We start from the raw sequence: 22,393 nt of genomic DNA, 5'->3' as shown, positions 1-22,393 counted from the left end.
ATGATACAGTGGTCCCTCGCTATATAGCGGTTCACTTTTCGCGGCCTCGTTGTTTCGTGTCTCCTGTACAGTACAGAATGCGTTCAGCTCGTCAGATTTACATAAATCTTCGCTAGCAGAAGGTAACAAACACAACAATGTCGATGTCAAAGGATTGTAAGGCGCATTAAGCGAAACAAAACAGCGTTGGGTCTGTGTTTCCACAAGCCCCGCTAGTTTAGAGACTTATTCATCATGAAGAAAACAAGACAGTCAGCGATCAATCGATTTACTTTCAAGGGAGGCCTCGTCGGTATCTCAGGAACGCACTTCGAACCCTACCACAAAATGACCCCAAATCCGGCCTCCGCTTGCTGCCTTTTATTGGGAAAACAGTTCACACAATACACATCACAGCAAAAGCACCTCCCACTGTAAAACCCCCCCAATGGTTCTAAGACAAGGCACTATGTGTGTGTATGTGTAAGCACCTGTATGCATGTACAAGAACGTGTGTGTGTGTGTGTGTGTGTGTGTGTGTGTGTGTGTGTGTGTGTGTGTGTGTGCGCGCGTGCGTGCGTGCGTGCGTGTGTGTGTGTGTGCGTGCATGACTTCCTGCTCACCAAACGGATCATAAAAGCAGGAAGCTTACAACACAAGAAACAGATCTTTCAGATAGCATGTATTTGCAATAAAACCTCCCCCAGCACAGAGTGGCTGGAGAGGTGGTCAGGATCAAAGGAATGTCTTGATCCTATAGACTGAACTAAGACCTTACAAATTTAAGAAACACAATGACAACATTCAACAATTAGACTTAACAAACAGTCAGATAAGTCAAACTTCACTCAACTCATTCTTCTTGCTTCCTCCACTTCCGTACCATTGATTCATTAATGTTGAATCCTCTGGCAGCTGATCTATTCCCATGTTCTGGGCCTGAAAACACGGTTTGATCTTTGGTTTCATTCTATAATTACTGGACTTATTTTTCTACAGAGGTTTGAACTTTGAGAGTTTAAACAAGAGAGAAAAGTGTGAAAATGTTCATTCCTGTCAGAGAAAAGTGTAGAAAGTGTGTAGTGAGGGGATTTACAGCCTTAAAACATCTATAATAATCGTAAAAAAATAAAGTTCACCTATCACGGGTTATTTTTAAAACGACGCAATAAACGAGGGAACACTGTATAGCATGTTCTGACTGAGAGAGTTCCTGGAAACATTCAAACGTACAGCTCTGCTATCACTTCCAACATAAATGAAGACAGAAAACTAAACAGCAGTGACGTTTGCAGGGTTACTGAAGTTGGGCTAGCTGGTATATAATGATGTGCTATGTGATTGCTAGCGACACAGCTATGTTAGCATAACATTAGCACAGTGAAGCTGGAGGATGAACGCCAACTTTTTTCCACTCGATAAAAGTTAACGTGACGGATTCTGGTGGTCAGGGACAAATGCAATCGCACAGCAGGATGCTGTACACGGGCCAAACTTCAGTCAGGAGAACAACTGAGATTATTCATCCACAATAGAAGGTTAGTCATTCATATACTGCTGCATTTGCTGGGCTGTAGTTACATCGTAAGGGTTTAAAAACTGAGCTTTAAAATGAACAGTGGTGATAAAAACCGAGAGAGGCTGACAGTGATCACTGACTGTTTTAGGGGCTTGTTGAGATTAAATAGAACAAGATACAAAACATTAAAACATGTTAAAAACACAACAACCTTCATAAACACAGAGTAGTTTGGACCTGGAAGCAGGATTGATACGTCGTCACTTAACAACTGGACAAAGCAATGTGACTCCATCACTAGTTTCAAGTCTTCTTAAATACAGCACGATGGTTGTTCTGTAGGTCACTGAGAGTAAAATACACACCAAAGTCAGAGTTAGATGGTGGCTACTTGGTGGTCGACGTGTCCCTTCCATTGTTGCTTGGATTGTATCCTCCCCTCTTCAGTCACTTCCACCTCTCACGGGTCACAGTCAGATTTAAAAAATCCAAGTGGCCAATGAACAAAAAGCCAAATGTCTTTGGCTCATGATTTTGAACATCGCCACAGTGTTGAGTGACATGATTTCGGCTGTATCCATGGTTTATATGCGCTCAGGCTTTTTAACTAAGATGTGAACTGTAAGGAACCTTTATAACATCATTGGCAGTCAGTGGAACCCTTTGAACCGTTTGAACATGGTTCCACACAGAACAGCTGTGAAGGAGTTCATTACAGCAGTGCAAAGGCACCGCATGGTGTCCAGAGGCCTGTTTATTTTGAGTGTGTTCCTGCTATGAAGTGTAAGCCGGTGCACATGTGAGCTGATCTACTCTCAGGAGAGAGCGGGAGGCTGCTGGGGAGATAAATAATGCCATTTCACCACCAGCCGCTGTGCCTGTGACATGAGCATCCATCTGCTGAAACCCAGACAGGATAGCCAGGGCTTACTGAACACATTCCACCCCGGCGCAGTGGGAGACAGCTGATCCACTTGGCTCTGGTTCTGATCCATTTGACCCCTGCCTGGAGGTGACCCCAATCTGCTTGGCCGTGACCAGGGATGGAGAGGAGCCAGGGGTGAGACTTGGGGTTTTGGAGCAGAGGAGAACATGAAGGCTGGGGTCAACTTTAGGACAATGGCAGAGAGCAAGGAAGGGAAAGTGGAGGAGGTGGGAGTGGGATGAATCCTGTACTGGGGTCAGTGCCGGTGCTTAACGTGGATTAAAGGATTGACCTCCCCCGAATCTCTAGGAACAGGAGGACGCAGGATAAAGTTCCATACTTCTTGGTTTGGGTGGTGTCTGTTTTTTTTCATACACGTTTATTTCTAAGCACATTTAAAAATACCACCCATTGGCTAAAAGTACTGTACCATTAGTAGAATAAAACAACTTCAATAAAAGTAATAGGGGGACTCAGTCTGGTCAGAGAGGTAAGGACCAGAAGGCAAAAGGTTTCAGTCTTCCCATTTGATCAGGTTTTTTCCCCGTGCGATTTGTGACCATCGACATTCCTTCTAGTCAGAAACACATTTCCAGATGAATAGAGAGGCAGGATAGGAGCGGTGGAGTTGGAGCAGCTTTTAAGGGTAAATGTTATCTTGCATAATACTCAGTTGACGGTTATGGTATCACTGCACTGTGTTGTGTTGCTGTACTGGAGGAAAAGGTTTCTGGATTTTACAGATGTGCTTGTTGTCTGCAGGTGTCAGGGTGGCTGACAGGAGAAGCTGCAGTCGTGCTTCAGGCGGGTTCACATTAATGCTAATGACACGTTTGTGCTCGCTCTCAAACCTGTGACGGGTCTATGCTAGAACACTAGAATGGTGACACTATACTGTATTTTTGGGGACTTTGTGACGTTGTAATAAATTCACATCCTTTGGTGGAAGGATCTACAACAGCGGTCTCCAACCTTTGTTGCGCCATGGATCGGTTTATGCCCGACAATATTTTCACGGACCGTCCTTTAAGGTGTCGCGGATAAATACAACAAAATAAAACTAGTGCCGGTACAGAAAAAAAGAAGATTTATTCATAACACACGTGAAAAGACCCAGGAAAACCGAGTAAACGATCAAAACGTTAACCAAATAACGCTGAAAACCGATAAAACCCTGAAAACCATACATTTCACACCTGAGCCTCAACTCTCGCGGCCCGGTACCAAACGACTCACGGACCGGTACCGGTCCGAGGCCCGGGGGTTGGGGACCGCTGCTCTACAGTAACAACAGCAAAAAGTTAGGTCCAATCTGCTGGGCATGCTGTCGGATCCATTGGGGATGAGAGGCATGATGTGCAGCATGATGGGAGAAATCAACACTTTCAACATGAAAACTTAAACTGGGGATAACAAATAAGAAAACCTTTTAACTTTTTAACTTTTTTTATCTTTAATGTTATATTATAACCTGTAATTATGCTGCAGATTATAAATCTTATAGTCCACACAAAAACACTACAAACAGTAAATGGAAAATGAGATCGCCTCCACATCATTTTATGATGATATTTTTATCATTGTGTTTGTTGTTTAACCTGAGTAACACTTTAACACTCACAAACTGGACTGTTTCTCGCATCCAGCAATACTGAGGAAGATATCTCATTTACATTTAAATCACCAAATCTGTTTTGTGGAGAGAAAAATGTTTTCCCTCGTGTACGTGTGCTGCTCTGCAGGTCTGTCCAGCACAGCACTGACACACATAGCATGTCTGACACTAAGAGCAGCAGAAGCAATCGTTTCCCAGTCGGGATGGACACACACACACACACACACACACACACACACACACACACTGTACTCTGCAGTATATCACTGTGATATCAGAATCTGAACTAATTCACATTAACTGCAAGAAGCCAGGTTATATTTAGTCTTTTGTTTTAAACGTTTCTTAATTTCAGGTAAATAAATCCTGTTTTTAGCTTTCGTAGCACAGATTAGGCAGGACGAGCATCTTGTAGCCCTCCGGCTCACTCAGTCTCAGCCTTTTTTTAGTTTCATATGTTGCAGTTTTATAAATATTCAGTAACAGTAGCACTGGGTAAAGCAGTTTTATTTGAGGTTTCATTATTCCTGCGCCCCCTTCTGGATAGATGAAACTATGCACCTGGTTTCCACACCTGCTCTGCAGCAGTTCCAGCTGGCCCTGGTCTGACTTTTCAAACAGCACTCCTGGGTCTTCAGTAGAGGAAAGTCTAAGAATATACTCTGCTGCTCGGCATGGAGATTTTGATTTTAGAAGACATGGCTGATCCTTTTATGATACTAAGTTCACATTATGGGAAATGTTTTCTGAGTGTGACCCATGGAGAAACTGACTGAAACAAATCAGCTGCTTTAGGACAAACAGCCTGCAGACACCGCTCAGTCCTTTACATGTTGTAGCTGTTTACTGTCACCAGGGGGCAGTGTGCAAACCATCAGAGGTTGTTTTTGTTGTTTTTCTGTGCTTCTCCTGTAAATTCTGCTCTTGATCCAGTGTTGGACGTACACACAGAATCATCCACAGTGAGCCACACGCTGTTCGGCTTTGTGGGCTGAAACAGGGAGCCGTGGAAAAGTATGTGGTGCTACTGCTGTGTGGGCGACGCTGGCTTGTGCCGTTGTTGGTTCATCAGCCAACCACTGCGAATAGCGAGCTCCTAACGTTCAATGAGAACCACTGAAAAGCGTCCTCTGCACTCTCTGATGTTTTTCTCTCCGATGTTTCTCCCATTCTTGATAAACTCTGGACTGCACAGGTGCACATTTGCATCGCTCCTCTGTGGCCTCCCTGTAGGCTCTCCATAGACAGATATCTATCCCAACGGTCACAACGCTGTACCGCAAATTAAGCATAACCCATCCCAGATATGCCAGCTGTCTTGTTCACTGCGAGGAGCCTGTTTGACCCGTTCATTGTCTCGCCACGTCTCTCTAACCTCTTCATTCTGTCTGGCAGCATGAACAGAATTAAGAGCGTCGCTGTGTGAAGGTCAGACATACTGTTTGTGTCTGGCCAAATGGGTGGTCTGTAACCTCGCTGCTGGGGGGTTTATTATATGTATGTGTGGCAGAGTATGAGTGCAGCGTGCAGGGTTGTGACCTGTGACCTCACAGGGATTCTCTTTATATGCTCTGTCTTTGTCTCCATACACTCTCCACACATTCCCTCATATTCAGAGATGTGTAGAGACCAAACCTGCCCCCCCTGATGGATTATCCCGTCCTCCATTTCAGCAGGCTGTTTCATATATCCATTACTCTATATGTGCAGGCATGGCAATCTACTGCCTGAGCAAAGATGGAGGGGTGTGGGGTTTTATTTTCCCATGTGGGACATACAGAGGGGGGATTGTGCCCCACAGGAAGCAAGCAGCCGTTATTTGTCCAAAACATCCATCTCTGCGCTGAAGTTGGAAAAGCCTTGGAGCGAAAGTAGTAGGTCCTTGTGACTGACCTTCTTTGTTCCATTTTTGCTTGTGTCATCACATTAAGACTGAGCTTAGAATGTGCCCGAGAGCCGTGAAGCTGTGCACACATGTGGTCTATTGTCTTTAAAAGAGCATCGTCGTGCACAGTGGCAGTGATGAAGTCACACGTCATCATCACCATTAAAGAGTTAAAAAGTAAAACATGACTACTCTGTGGTGAAACAGCTGTATTGATAGCTTAACAACAAGATCTGTGAACTGGAGACGATCTGCAGACTATGAGATTGTGGCAAGTCTTAAACAGTTTTCCTCCATCGTCCACCCTACAACCATCACACACTTTCATCTCATGCTCATTATTGTTATAGCACATTAGCTGTACTGTGTTCATTGTTCATTGGGGGTTATTGATCATCTGGTTGAGGGACCACCACGGAGAAGTGTTAAGCGAGCTCACGGATGACTGACTAGACCCTGAGCTGTGCTGCTGCTCGTCTGCTTCCCCGGCATGATGTCCTCATAAAGACTCACATCCAGCCCTCCACCCAGCTCTCCCTCTCCACTTCAAAGGCCACAGAACTGATACATCAATAATGCAAAATGACTCCAGCTCTGCCAGCCAAACTCAGATCCTGTCACGTGGCCCCTCAGTCACCCCTCTAACACTCACGACCTCATGTCCTGCTAAACCCACCCACCCATCTTATCATGATCACGCTCATAGAAATCCATTCTCTGACAGCTTCTATCAGGGGGAAGTGCAGTTTTCAGGTGATGCTCACCAATCTAGCGTTAGTGGAAGACAGATCTAACGATGGAGGTCAGTGGTGAGGACTAACTGAAGGATTTTGTACTGCTTTCAGCGATGAAGCAGTCAGTGTACTCCTTCTGTTCTTAGCCAGAGTCTTACCTTGTGTGAACATTGCTTCCAAACACATTTAAAAATGCAACGGTGAAACATTTTTAATGAAGTTCAGTGTGGAACCACCTTTCCTCAAGTTCCACTCCAGGCTGCTTTATGGTCCCCTACTGCCGTCTGGTGGACGTTTCTATTATTGCAACTAGACTAAAGCGTTAATGTCCACACACAAGCTCCAGACCTTTTAGAAATGCTTTTGATTTTCTTGATTAAATAAAATATTGTCCTTTTAAGCACATCATTTGTCTTGTTGTGTTTTGGAACTGTTGAGAATCTGAGTCACTAAAGCGACACACCCGAGTCAAAGGAATGGGCGAAGCATCATCAGCTGTTTAATCACATAAAGTTGTGGAGAGACACTCAATTTTTGCTTTTCTTTGTCTGTCATCTGAAACTAATTTATCCCACAGTGCACCTACACTGTGTGTTTGCACGGAGGGACGAGACATGCAGCAGTTCCACACTTCTACCATATGAGTTTGTTGTAGATCAGACCAAGCGGGCAATCTGGAAGCTATTATGTTGTTATGGTATGATGGATCACGTCAAAGGCATGTCCGCTGCTCTGTATTCGATCACCCTAAAGCCAGGTTGTGTGCGTGAGAGCTCCATTTCCCAGAAAAGATGCACTTATCGTGACTGTTGCCAAAGAAAGGAGACGCCTTTGTACTGGAAGTTTATCATGTGAACTCACATCAGCAGTCAGCTGTAATACTTTATATAGTGTTTAACCACAAAGTAACCTGTTATATTTGCAGTTAAAACAGATATGATGCAAATGCTTATAAAGAACATGTGTGTCATTCTCCGTCAGGTTAACATGATCCTAATCATCACTTTTCCTTCTTTGTGTCTGTTTCAGGTCCTTGGCACTCCCTCTGAGGATATGTGGCCTGGTGTTAACTCCCTGCCTCACTTTAAACCAGGTAATTACCAGATCTTAGTATAGTTTTAATATACACACTGGCAAAAATCATGGCATGCATGATTAACTCTGTCTCTGTGGTGTAAGTCTGATGTTGTAGCAGTGCTACCCTGAAGATACATAGATCACATAAAAACAAAGGAGAGTGTTGGAGGAGGACTGAGGCCATTTGTTGTGACCATTGTATGGCTGCTGTTAGCATACAGCTTGCTTTTGCACAGGCATCAACACTTTGTACAATAAAATCTAACAAGATGCTAAAGAGTTAGCCTGAAACCGTATCTATGTAGTAGATGCTATAATACTGCCGCTATGCATAAATTTTACTGTCATTAGTATCTTTAGTTGTTTGGTGTGCGGTTAAAGATAGCCTCTATGCTAACACTTTAGGCTATCTAATTCTGACTGACGGGGCGGGCAGATTGATCCAAATATCGATAATATCGATATCAATGCCGGTGCTGCTGACTGAAAGCAGGTGTCCTGCTAACTCTTCAGTCTACAGAATCAGAACGACAGATAACAAGATCACATTTTAGTGTCCAGGTTTTGAGGAAAGCCGCAGAAGCTGTTGCGACTTGGTTGTCACGCTGTTGTGTGCATTCTCAGAACTCCAAAGCTTATCATGAATATGAGGCAACGCTGCCACCTACCAAAAGCTCACTGTACCCCATTAGTGCACCAGCAGCAGAAGAGGGGGTGGCAGCCATGCCTTCTGGGAGCTCATTAGGGCTTTTTAGATAGGACATGAATAGAGGGACTGCAGAAGAGCTGGAGCTGAGAACAGGGGACAGGCGAGGATGGACATCAAGAGGGTTAGCGCGAGGGTTCGGGGTAGTGAGGCATCACAAAGCTACAGTATGTGACCCAGCCTCTTATCTCCAGTGGCCAATTAGAAACCTACTGGGGTGGCTTTCGTGGTCACATGCACATACAACCCATACTAATGTGACTTTGCATCCTGTGGCCACAGCGACAGTTGGCTCTTGTTAGCCTCTCGCACACTGTGTTGCACAGCTGTGCTGCTGTCTCACCCACACAAATGTACACACATGCCCGGCTTTGGCTGGCTCCAGCCTGCGAGCGCCGCGTCTCTTCATATGACGAGTGCATGTTCAGGGCTTCTTGTGGCTGCGCTCTCAACAAACACGGGAAAAAGTGAGACGCTTGTGAAGCCCTGTAATGCCTCTGAGTGCAGACACACAGTGAATGAGAGGATAATGCAGGAGCAGTTTTTAAGCACAAGGGAGAAATTGAACTATAATCTCCTGGAAGTGCACTTCAGGTCTAATCTGAAATCTTCTAATCTACACTGTGGCAGGAATAAAGTTCATGTTTTTCTTTGGACATCGACTGTTTTTTTACTCATTTTCTAGGCTTTGTATCTGACCAGTTTTAGAGGATTTGTGTTTGCTTGGTTGTTTCTCTCATTTATTAATCACTTTAGGTAAAAACGTGCTCACGGCATAAACTGATCTTAGACAATCTTTAGGTACTTTGTTATTAGCAGCATGTTGTTTCAACAATAACACAGTTTGTCATCCATGAAATAGCCCCAACAAGATGATTCTTAAGCGTTACTAGCAAAAAAACTTAAGAAGTCTTAGTAGGTGTGTCCTTAAAAAAATCAGAGGAAACTGGAGGATCAAAGAAGAAGTGCCCAAAAGATGAACCACAGCAGGAGAACGGTAATCCTTAATGATAGCAGGTGTTATACTACAGCTATAGCCTCCATAATCTGAATGATATTGTGTTGTATGCTAACACTTTCACAAAACTGAATGACAGGCTAGCCGACATAAGCAGATAAAGAGATGGACATATGAATAAAGCAGATCACTAGCAGAGCTCATTAAAACAAATATAATGGAAATCACAGCTGAGTAGCTGCAGTGGCTCTGTGGAGATATTGTGTGCAGACCAGCAGTGGATGGTGCTGAAACAAAACCAGTCTCTGCTGACACACTGAGTGGTAAAGAGTTAGGTCTGTGATTAAAGTGTGAAGACAGATGCAAAGACAAACTACTTGAGTATTTTTCTTTAGGTTTGTAACAATAAAAATCTGTTACTGACTTTGATTTTTTGCAGTATTTGAAACGTGTATAGATACAAACGAGCGTCTACATGTCTGAGGCTGCAGTGAGCAGCAGGTGGCAGTGTTGCGTCAGTCTGCAGAGTTTCCTCAGCAGGACTGAGCTCCTCTCAGCCGCCCGTTGTCCAAAAACACACGACTGCTGTGCCGAGGATCCGTCACATATTTCTCTGTTACTTCCACATAAATTCTGCAGCACCTTCCTGTCTTTCTTTTCTGTCCCGCTCCAACCTGAATACATCGCTGCACTTTCAGACACGATGCTGCGGCTTGGCCTTGAGTGAAGGCGCCGCTTTTTTTTTCACATTTTTGTGGGAATGAAAAGGTTCCACAGATACTTCCTCACTTCCAGCCATATCTCCCTTTAGCTGCCTCCCGCCGCTCTTAGTCTCAGTCATGGTCCAGCTCAGACTGCGTATCTGAAAATGAAACCTTGAAGGGAGGGCGCATATAAAACCTGCAACACAGCTGCACAGTGCACACAGGTACAAACATGCAGACAGTCTGACCAACACCTCAGACACAGCATAATGAAGGTTCTGGTTGATTTGAGCTGTGATTCTGACATATTAATGAATACATTTCAATAATCATGTTTTGTGGTATTTAAAGAAAGGACTAACATTTGCACCAGTATGCTCGAAATATCCAAAATTATGACTATTTTGAAGCATGCATGTTTTACCAGCACAGCCTGGCTCCACCCCTCCTCCTGCTGATAGCTGGAGCCGTCTCCCCTGGTGCTCAGCGAGCTCTGGTCAGCTCACGCCGGCGCACCTGACACCAGCCTGGGCGACAGGACCCACTGCTGGCTGTCTTGCAAGCTGCAGGCTGATGCTGGAACAGGCTGTCTGGTTGCAGGCTAGCTGGATCAGGCCAACAGTGTGGGAGTCCAGACGGACTAGCTCACTGGGTGGCTGGCTAGCTTGTACAGTAGCTGACTGCACGCCAACATGGCAGTTTTGGCTGTAATTAAGAGAAGAGCGCTGAGCCTTCACACATTCACAGCATAGCGATCATAGCTGCAGAAGCACGCAGACACTGCTTCACCAAACTCCTCTTGCAAATATGACAGTTTAATGTGGTTTGGCCTTGCAGCAGAGGCACATAGTTCACACTGCATTGCTCAAGAGGATTTCATTCATTTTCCAGTCCTCATTTTGGCAAACTAATACACAAAGCAACACTTTGTGTGATAACATTAAGCTGTTTTGCCTGGTCGTCGCAGGCCTTCACTACAGCACACATTTTTAAGATTTCAGACAAAGAATTAATTACATTGACTGTGGCTGCATTCCTTTAAGATGATCCGGTGAACTGTCCGGCACAGCTCAGTCTGAGGAGCACAGTGTTGAAGGTATAACTTCAGTGACAGGCCAGCTTTGTACAACATTGCATGTATATTTGTGTTTGCACTTTTCATGAGTGTGATTGTATAATGCAGGAACTTGCCTTTGTGGCAAACTGTTAGCTTTGGTTTTAAAATGTGGGTCCGAAAAATGTATTTCCGGATGAGGTGCTGCCTGCAGAGCCAGAGAACCAAAGAAGATTGAGATGGATCCCAAACTAAATGTATTTAAGCTTTTGATTGTGGTTCACATGAAGCTGCAGTTAAAGTCTGACAAGCTAGTTACTGCAGCACTAACCGATTCAAAGTACTTGCTTTACCAAAATATATCTTTTTGCAGGTTTTGAGATGTTTTACTGCCATTTTTATACCGCAAATGCTCAGTTTGATGCAGTTTCTTTTGACGTGTGTCTCTATAGGACATGATCATCAAAGATAAACAGCCCCTGCTATGTGTCCAAATCTAAGAGGTAGCCAATCAAAAGGGAGCTGCCTTAAAGCAATAGGAACTAAAAGCACCGAGGTTATGTTTATTTCTTTTTTATTATTTTGATTTGAATCTTGCAGAACTACTCTAGTAGAATCCAAGAATAAAAATATGGAAGTGAAAATGGCCCGATTTGAAAAAGACAGAAACACAATAGCAACACTGCAGCAGTGAGCTGTGCTGGGTGGAGATTAGCAGCCAATTAACACAAGGGAAGATCTGAAACTAGGCGGCCTTCTCTGTGAGGCTAAGCTAAGGCCCTGCCACTATTTGAAAAATCGTAGTTTGCAATTAATTATTGCAGCATCTATGTCTCGTAATTTGCTGAGACGTGCACGTAGAAGTTTGGTTTGAAGGTGTTTTAGCAGGTGTGTGTCATTAACCCAGCAGCAGCTCTTAGTGCAGCCATTTAATTGCTTGTTGTTTTTTTCTCGTTGCAGACCGCTTTACAGTGTACAGCGCAAAGAAGCTCAGACAAGCTTGGAATAAGTAAGTGAGCTGTGTGTGTGTGTGTGTGTGTGTGTGTGTGTGTGTGTGTGTGTGTGTGTGTGTGTGTGTGTGTACAAGCCTGCATGCAGCATTACTGCAACATCATATGTGTGACTTGTGTTGTGCGACATCAGGCAGGAAAAGGGCAGGGCTTGGCAGTCAGGGCTTCTCCCAGATGTGTGCCACTGTTTGCCCCAGGCGTACATCTGGAGTGGAGACAACGGCGGGCAAAAGGGGAGTGTGACTGTTTTCCAGAGGGAATTTGAAATAAGCAGCAGGGAAGTGATTTCTATAAAACTCCAGCTGTCTATTCAGCTACAATCACAAAGTATAGCAGCTGGAACGAAGATTCGTCGTCACTAACTAAAGCCGTCATCACACAGGACGCTAAGACCTGCGTGCCTCCTGTGATTTGGAATAATTACACAGGTCATCCTTAATCCCCAGAGAATCTGCTGCGCCTCTAATCTGGAAAGTAAAGAATCTGCCACAAATTACTTCCCATGATGTGCCAAACATTCTGCCGCTGTATGAATTATCGCCAGAGTCATCTGCATCAGTGTATTTTATTTTATAATGATAACTGTCAATCACAAGATTCAAAGCTAGAAAACATGCCCTCAGTGTGTGCTCTTTAGTGCCAGGACATGAAAACCAGGGAGTTAGTTTCGAATTTACACTTGGATTTTTATCTTTGGACAGTAAGTCCTAAAACCTGGAAATGGTTTTTCAGCTTCTGCTTCCCTCATCTTCAAATCACTGATCTTTCTGGATGAGTTCTTGGTTAGATGTCTTTATTCAGTGTAACCCTTACATGTTTTCACAGTTTCTCATATAATATGCATTTGTTAACAAGTGGATCAGAGAGAGTACAGACATCGTTGAGGACATTTAATGTCGTATGATACAAAATACAAACGTTTCGTGGTGATGACGCTGACTTCTACCTCAATGGTCTCATTTACTTTAGATCCTAATGTTGCTGTTTTACTTCTGACGATGTGTATTCATGCTTCAAACTGTTATTTCTCCTTATGTGAAGCTAATGTTACACGATAATGCAGAAGCAAGGGGGCCACAGTGATGCTAACGTCTGGGATGACATACAAAACATCATCCCTGCAGCACTTATTTCATGCTCCACGCCGTCGTGTTCTCCTGGCTGCAGTTATACATTTTACCCCCAAATTAATATCGACCCTTTCACACGTAGTGGTCACTACAGTGGACAGCTATTCAACGGCTGTTTTCTTGTCACTCTAAAAACTAAAACTGACATTTTTACATTTTTAAACCAGTCAAATCTGTTCAATATACTTGATCAATTGAATAACTAAAGCTTAAACATATGAAGTTGAAATGAATAATTGTAGTTGTTACACAAACATGAAATATAGATATATTTTTGTTCCATTTATTTAATATTGTAAACTGAACGTAATCAAAATTGTACTTAATACTAACATTCAAATATGAATGTTATTATATTTCACTGGTAGTCTAAGTCTAAACCAGACCAACTGATATGTAGTCGTGTGTTTCATAATACATGTGTGAAAAATGACCACATGTTAACATTTTTCCAAATGAAAAATGTATTTTTATAAACACGGCAATAACTCGAAATAAACAAGCACTAAAAAGACAAGAGCCTTTCCCCTTTTAGCTCAAAGCCTCACATACCTGAAGGATGAATGTCAAACCAGGAGCGCAAACACAAACGCTCAGAGTATTTAGAAAACAAAATGAACAAAACAAAGGCTCATGGTACTCAATTACTCCACGTTATCGTGTTTTACTTACACTTTTCAGTTGTAGTTGCTGACAATAAATAATATTGATTTGAATAATTAATGATTTTAGAACAAGATACTGATGAGTATAGATACATATTTCTCAAATATTTAGATTCAATTTTAAACAGAAATATTAGGCACATGCAAAGAAGGTATTCTGTGAACCACATACTGAATTTTTTGTCTGAGATAAATGTAAATAAATACCTTAATTAACACAAACACATATGTTAACATTTTAGTAAAATTTATTTCAGCTCATCAAACTCAAATAATTACTAAAAGGATATTCACAGAGTCTATCAGGCTCATCTAACTTATATTTATAGTGATATTTACTAAGCCTCTGAATTACTTTTTAGAGTGTATTTGTGTCAGTGTTGATGGTATACTTGCACATAAACCACTACGTTGAACACTGATGTGCCACTCCATACTAAATTCATAAGTCAGAACGTCTGTTGACATGTAACAAACTCTTTGAAAAGTACATTTAAAAAATAAAGTTCAAAAATCTTTTTTTCATGCCTAAAGATGGATAAAAATCCTGATTGAGGTTGTCATAATTCATGCATGAAAGGGTTCATAATATAAACTGATTAGTAACTGAAACACTTGGGATTTTAAGCTTATACGCTGGGTTGTAACATCAGCTGGGGATATCAGTTTGACCCCAACACTTACAGTTAATTGCTCATTGGCTGGTTGGTGTTTTATATGGTATGAAATTCGACGTGTTTCTGAGAGGCTTACTTTAGGATCCAAATATCAAAGAGTTGATCCACAAGTTCTCAGAGTAAGTATTTCAGTTGGATGGGTTTGATTTGAAAGCAACTAATGTAGAGTATAATGATTTTAATAGAAGGATCCTTTAACCTCCTGAGACCCGAACTCTTCCACTGCAGCATTTTTAATTTCTCTTTGCTATTCGGGCTGATTGGGACCCGATGAATGTAAAAACAAAGAATTACCAGATTTTTTTTTTTACTTTATTTTTGTTTTTAAGAAAAATCAGAGCCACATATGAAGATATTCGTTTAAAATGTTGATAGAACAGTAGCAGGATAATGTCCTTGTAAGTGGATATCAGGCAAAATTGAGTATTTTGGTCTAGATAACCCAAAATGTGATGTCCACATATGTGGACGCCAGGTCCTAGGAGGTTAAAGAAGTGAACTGAAGCATCCGAGGACAAATGAAAAGCCGACATAAATGTTAGCTGCGGTGGATTCCTCGGTCCCTCCCAGTCTCCTGATTTTCTCGAGTCCAGGTGGAAATAAAAATTTGCAGAAAGAAAGTGAGGTGGAATGTTAATGGCCATCACTTCCTCTCAACTGCCTTTCATCACAGTCCAGGGAACGGTGAATTCGATATGAACTCGCTATGTCCTGCCCTGAGACTTGGCTCACCCCCTCGTGCTCTCTGTGTTTCTGGTTTCCATCAGCCATTTTTCTCTGCTGCACTGTTTTTCTTCCAGCTGTGAAAATGCGGACGGCTGATGGACAGGAAATCAATCTGTGTCTATGGGGGTTTTATGTGTTTGTGTGCTTTGACGTGTATTGTAGTACAGTTGTTTCCCCCAAAGGCCAGAGGCAAAGTTTTTGTTAAAGCACTGCATTTAAAGTCTGTGTCACAGGTGACAAGAGTACAAAACACGGCACTGTGGTCAGGTCGCAGCAACAACAGCAGCTTTGAAATGAAAGGTTTTTGTTGAAATGCAAATGAAATGTAAACCAGATCTTTTCCTCACTTCACACCAACTGCTGCTAGGGCCTAAAAATACACTCAGCGGACACTTCATTAGTTACACCTCGTCAGACCTTTTTTGTGGCATAGATTCAAAATGGACGGTGGTTCCTCAAAGATCTGTACATGCATGATGTGGCTCGACCGTTCCAAAGGTTTGAGTTTATATCTGGTGACTGCTGATGTCTGATTGGCCAGTTTGAGATGATTTGAACATGTGACATGGTGCATTATCCTGTTGGAAGCAGGGGTGTGAAACGTACGGCCCGCGGGCCACATCTGGCCCATTAAAAATGTCATATTATTAATATCCCAACAGTACGTGGGAGACGAAACTTCAGCCCTGCTGTGAATCCATGCAGGCAGGGGTGCGACACACCATGTGGCCAATCACACGCAACGACACACTGGGATCATACCATTGTGTGAAAGAAGGAAGGGGGGCAGACGTTCTGTGGTACGGGCCAGAGAGACGTGAAGCCCGATTTAAAGACAAGCGTGTCGAGAGAAGTGAATAAATGAGTTAAAACGTAAAATTATCATCTGTCTGCATGTCAGTGATATCGAGTGTCTAAATGAGTCTCGCAGGCCTGAACGTGCGCTGGAAGCCATTTATAATTCTTGTTTGATCTGCCGCTCAACACAAACAACCACAAGCAGAAATCTTTACTTTTAACTGTATTTGCACAAGTTTTGCAGTTTTTTCCTACAAATTTCCCTTATGGCCGTTCATACCTCACAAAGAAATTAAACAGTAAACACATAACCTGTTGAACCCCAGTGCCCCTGGAGGCGAGAGGGAGAACAACTGGATGATCAGATCTGTTATTTAAATATTTATGTATAAAGTTTGAGACCCCTGCATTAGAAGATGGGGTACACATAAAAACCCAGGCTGGCTTTGACATTTAAATGATGGTCTGTAGGTACTAAAGGAACATGGATGGGTAGTCTTTGTGCATGAGGTTGCTGCGATGTGCACAGACTAAGTATAAGCAGGAGTATATGCCAGTGGTAAAACTCACCACGGAGTACTACAATTACTTTATTAAACGAAAAGTGAGGTGGAAAACTACTACTACTATCCTCAGATCAGTTGCACTGGGGCCTGTTTGGTCATGTGTTGCTGCCTTCACACTTGGTTTTTATTCAACAATCTCGTCATTAAATTAGTCAGACATGGTGAAAGCATTTCATAGAAATTCTTCAGACAAAAAACACAAAAGCTTTCTACCTAAACAGCTCCGAGTGGCCGAGATGAAAGGTCTCCTCTGCTACTTTCAGTTGTGGTGACGAGACAATAGAGGCAGGTGGTCTCCTCGCCCTCGCTTCTCGAAAGTCCTTCCTGTAGTTATTTTGATGGATTACCATGAAAAAGCACTTGCCATGCTCCAGTGAAGAAGGAATGCCTCAGCCTGCTGTGAATGTGTCATCACCTAGATCTGTTTGATAGCCACAGGAGACACTATCGATCTTAATGCAGATGTTGGCTCGTTCGCTCAGCTAAGTTGGCAGCAATAGCAGAAAGGAATGCACACCTACCATGCGTCAGCAGCTTTCAAAGGCCAACATACTGATATCCAGGAGACTTCACACCAACAACTATGTGCCTGCACTCTGTGCGCCTGCAGAGAAAAGACAACACCTGAATCCAGCTTCACTTACAGACTGCGACTAAACAAAGGCACGTTCATAAGGTTTCACTGGATGATTTGTTTTTAATGCAGTAGAGTTTATCATTCCAGCTGCAAGTTTGGGACATGGTCATATTAACCTCACAGTAATATAAATTAGTGTCCCCTGTTTACATCCAGGGGACATGTTTTCATCTCAGTATAGATTATTAGTTAATCTGCTGACTGATTGAAAAGCAGGCTAATTATATCAATTTTTCAGTTTTAGTGAAACTGGAGGTGGGGATGATATATAGATCTGCAATAGGCAGATCTGCAAGCGCCTCCTCTGATTGGACTATCGGTAGGGGTGGGCGATATAAATGATATACGATAGAAACGATATAAATTTGGCCAACGATAGAGATACTATATCGCTCTACCGCGATAACACATGTTGATGATGTCATCAAGCTGCGCCTGTTTTGGTCGAAAGCATCGCAGCGGCTACAACCATTATCATCTGCAAATTATGGCGGGCGACAGTCACAGCAAAGAGATGAAGCACTTTTGAAACATGGGGAAAGCCAAAACCTGCGCTTCCTCCACTTCCGTAACATTGATTCATTAATGCTGAATTCTCTCACAGCTGCTCTGTTCCCATGTTGTTGCAGTATATTAATAACTAACCTCGTATTGTGGATGAATAATCTCAGTTGTTCTCCTGACTGAAGTTTGCCCCGTGTATAGCATCCTGCTATGCGATTGCATTTGTCCCTGACCACCAGAATCCCTCATGTTAACTTTTATCAAGTGGAAAAAAGTTGGCGTTCATCCTCCAGCTAATGTTATGCTAACATAGCTGTTAGCTAGCAATCACGTAGCACAACATTATATACCAGGTAGTCCAACTTCAGTAACCCTGCAAACGCCACTGCTGTTTAGTTTTCTGTCTTCATTTATGTTGGAAGTGGTAGCAGAGCTGTACGTTTGAATTAGTTTCAAAAATCTCTCAGTCAGAACATGGTATGAAATGTTTAGGTGGAAACTAGCGAGCTAACTTCCTGTTAACTTCTAACTCCGTTAAATTTAATAAATTCTGTTTTCATGGATGTAAAACTTAATTGTTACACCTGGTAAAGCAGCAACGCTGATGATTTTATTAAAGATGAAAGAATTTAGACCGTTTTTAACTCTCAATGTTCCTTTGACTTTGGGACCTGAAGCTGACGGAGTTTTGGACCCAGATTACTCCGCGAAGCTCCTCACTACGGCAGCGTAATGCTCTGACGATCCATCAAGCAGTGCGGCTTACCAAAGTTGTACTAAAACATTTTTTAACAGATTTCTGCCCAAATCGGTTCGAGGTCAGTAAGCACAACCAGAATTCATACATAAGGGGCACTCTCGATTTTTGAGAAAATTAAAGGATTTTAAGTCTTTATAGTGTGGAAAATACGTTATACAGAAGAAAAGAATATATCGTGATATATATCGTTACAGCACATGCTTCAAATTATACCGCGATGTGGATTTTAGGCCATATCGCCCAGCCCTAACTATCGGTGACCTAAGGAGTGATGCTCTTGGTTTGGAGGCCACCTTGACTTCGGCCACAGTTTTCATCTTCAGCTCAGTAGATGCAGCTGCTGTTGCAGTTGGTCCATACTGCTCACAATTGCTTCCACTGTGCTGCAGCTTCTGGGTCTCCAGCTTCAATATTATAGCGCTGAGCTGCCAGGTGCTTCTTTGTCTATTACTTTAATGTTCTCATGCCTTAGTTTTAGTAGCCTCATTTCTCATCAAGACGTCCTGGTTCCCGAACACTGGACAAGGACTTTGTTACAGCAACGTGTGAGCTGGTGTGGCTTCAGTTACATGTTGTTCACTCATGTGTGGTAGTGAAAATTCAGATGTATGTATTGTAGCCAGCAGGGACGATATATAGAGCAGCAGCCCCCACCCCCGGACCACGGACCGGTACTGGTCCGTGAGTCGTTTGGTACCGGACTGCAACACCTTAAAGGCCGGTCTGCGACGGTCCGCTGGTCTATAAAATAAAATAATATGACGAAGACAAAAACTGTGGTATTTTGTAAATATAATAATAAACGTGAATTCACTGTGTAACTCTGTAACTTTATTCACAGCGTCCTCCTGAAATGCGCCAACAACATTGAGAGTATTATTCTCCTCTCTTCCCCTTAATGCTCTCTGGTCGCTATGGTAACGTGTAAATATTCCTTTCAAAATAAGACACACAACTACAACACGGGAAAAAACCCAGGGAAACCGAGTTAGCGATAAAAACCCTGAAAACCATAAATTCCACACCCGAGCCTCAACTCTCACGGCCCGGTGCCAAACAGCTCACGGACTGGTTCTGGGGTGGGGACCGCGGATTTAGAGGATCGAATGAAGTGTTTAGTTATCTGCTAACACTGGCAAGCTGCACCTGTAAACTGTACAGGTGGGATAGTGGAGGTCTAGGATGTTACAGTCCCAAGCTCTAGCAGGCAGCAGTGCGCTTTCTCTCTTTTCCAGTAAAGAATGAAGGGTTACCTTCAGACTGCCACTAAGAAAACCAACATATAATCCCTGAGCAGTAGCGATGAGTAACCATGTTTTACACAGGTGTTTGGATGTGAACCTGCAAGGAAACGAGGTTGTTGGTGCTAGTGCTGCTAACAGCAGCCACAGTGTGTAATTCACTTTGATTATTGAAGAGCATAGTTTTAGAAAACGCTCTTTAATATAAATAACTATCGTTTTCTTACTGTTAGCCTGGACAATAGGCCTGATTAGTTTTTCTTCCTTTTAAAGACTAAAAAACCCAAGAGCAGTTCCTAGTGATCGTAGCTTTTCCTCCCTTAGCTTGTGTTTAGTCTCTGTTCCCATGTCTGCTCTCTTCTTTTCCTGTATCCCACGAGTCGCTGCGTTGCCTATGTTTCCTCAGTTGCCTGTGTTTCATAGTTTTAGTTTCCTGAGTCCAGTTGAGGTTCTAGTTCATGTACAAGGTTTTTGAGTCTTTTGTAGAGGTAATTTCTTATGGCGAGTGTATCCAGCGAATAAAGTTGTGCTTTGAGTTTAATCGTCCGTCATTTGGGTCTTTCCGCCTGCCTGCCACACAGCAAAACATGACACCTGGATGCTTTCTGTTTAATGAAGCTCTTTCTTTAACCTTTTTTGTGGTATTTTGTCTGCTTGAGCTTCCAAAATATTAAATAGTTGCACAAAATCATGGCTGTTACCTCTTTCATCTTAATCCTAATGTTATCATTTGGCTCTAAAACACAAAACCGTAGAACAGCAGGCCTTAATCTATCGGTACACTTTCACACACTGTCTGGTTTGTCTTCAAAGTTTTCAGTAAAGTTACACCCAGTATGAGAAAGAAGCTTGTAGAGGCCCTGATGGACTTCATTAACTTTATCTCTGCTTCTGTTCTGAGTGGCGTTGATGAGTTGAACAGAGAGTTATCCTCCCTGCATCTCTCCGCTGATAAGTTGAGTCGAGATCCCCTCTGAGAGTCATGGGAGTGGCTGTCAGAGTGCTTGACTAGGGACTCAGCCACGAGAAACCCAGAGAACATGAGAGGCGTTCTGAGTACTGCGAGCGTGGGGCCGGTGAGCAGCGCAGAATAACATCATGTTTATTTAATGCAGTAGATGCCTCATTACTGCCTGAATTTGTTGCTATTCGCTTATTTTCAATCTTTCCTCTCCCTCGGCGCTGCTAGCTGGGCTGGTTCAGGAGTTCAGTGACTCCCAGTTCGAACGAACACACACACACACACACACACACGCACACACACACACACACACACAGTCTTTCTTTAATGAGGCCCTTCATTGTTTCTCACGGTGACCCAGTCAACATGTATGATTCAGACTCAAAAGAAAAAGGTGTGAGCTTTTGCATGTGTGCGTTTCTTAGATGTGTTTTTCCTCTCGAGTCAGCAAACCTTCAGCATAATTAAACCGCTTGCTGCTTGTTGTCAGCAACTCTGTGATTTGGAGAAAGTTGCTCTGTCTGTGTTTAGAACAAACTGACTGTATTTTACTTGGATGCCTTTACTGCCTATTTCCAATGAATGTATCTCCAGATATACTGTTCACGTGTCTTTTCGGTGTCACTCTGGTGTCTGACTATGTGTAACTGTGTGTTTAAGGTTGGGCTATGTGGACCATGCTGAGGAGTTGGCCTCCAAGTTCCTCCAGTGCTTCCCAAAGAACCGGCTGTCAGCTCAGGCAGCACTGAACCATGAATACTTCAGCAACCTTCCTCCACGGCTCTGGGAGCTGCAGGACAGTACGTAACACATCATCATTGCCTGCAGTGTCGCAGCCATTTGCCACCATGTATTGAAATACAGTGCTGATAGAGACCGCTGAGATCCTGCCCACACCCAAGGAAAAGCCAGTTCAAGGCTCTCTGCTAACTTTGTGTCCTTTTCAATGCTGTCTGCTCACTAAAGAAATAAAAAGGTCTGTGCTCAGTTAAAACATCATCATGAATCAGTTCAAGTCATGACTGTCCATGATTGTCTTCTAACTTTATCCTTTGGAAAAAATCCAAAACAGGCTATGAAACAGATACAGAAACATGAGACGAGTCATTTAAATTTGAAGGGACACGCTTTTCTTTCTTTCACCTGACATAAGCAAGTGTCTGTCAGTCACGTGATATTAAATCAAAAAATCACTGCTATGTATCAAATTAAACACTCTAAAAACAACAGCTGGACAATGTTAGTCTTTGTTGTTCAGTTTTAACATAGCTGTATTCAAACCCCCCGAACAAGATGGCCGTGCAGAGATGGAAGTCTGGATGCAGCAGTGAGATTTAGCTTTTCCTCAGTATGTGTGTCCAAGCATTTTTCACTGAAAATCGATTATCCAAGTGTTTGTTTATTCAGCCAACACGTCTGACAGTGTGCGGCTTGTGTGAGCGTGTAGTGTGGAAAACTGAAAAAACTATGCTATGTTTGTACAGAAGCTCACTAACATGTAGCTTAGCTTTAGCATCAGCTCCTGAGAACTATGAGGCAAATCCATTGCAATGTTCTGAAAA

General features: G+C 42.9%; 1 protein-coding gene across 3 annotated transcripts in view; it reads left to right on the top strand.

Annotated features, from left to right (window-relative positions):
* cdk14 (cyclin dependent kinase 14) overlaps positions 1-22,393 on the top strand; it is a 240,744-nt gene that overhangs the window by 158,310 nt on the left and 60,041 nt on the right. For all 3 annotated transcript variants that reach the window (XM_085472876.1, XM_085472878.1, XM_085472877.1), the window contains 3 exons: positions 7,687-7,750; positions 12,117-12,165; positions 21,492-21,631. In XM_085472876.1, the coding sequence (XP_085329002.1) occupies positions 7,687-7,750; positions 12,117-12,165; positions 21,492-21,631 (253 nt within the window). The remainder of the gene's footprint in view (positions 1-7,686; positions 7,751-12,116; positions 12,166-21,491; positions 21,632-22,393) is intronic.

The sequence above is a fragment of the Copadichromis virginalis genome, linkage group LG11, assembly GCF_057382275.1.
Source record: "Copadichromis virginalis isolate Kocher_CV1m ecotype Utaka linkage group LG11, C_Virginalis_male_GT1.1, whole genome shotgun sequence".
Taxonomy (NCBI): domain Eukaryota; kingdom Metazoa; phylum Chordata; class Actinopteri; order Cichliformes; family Cichlidae; genus Copadichromis; species Copadichromis virginalis.
The sequence above is the reverse complement of the archived record's forward strand: the minus strand, read 5'-3'. Positions and strand labels throughout refer to the sequence as shown.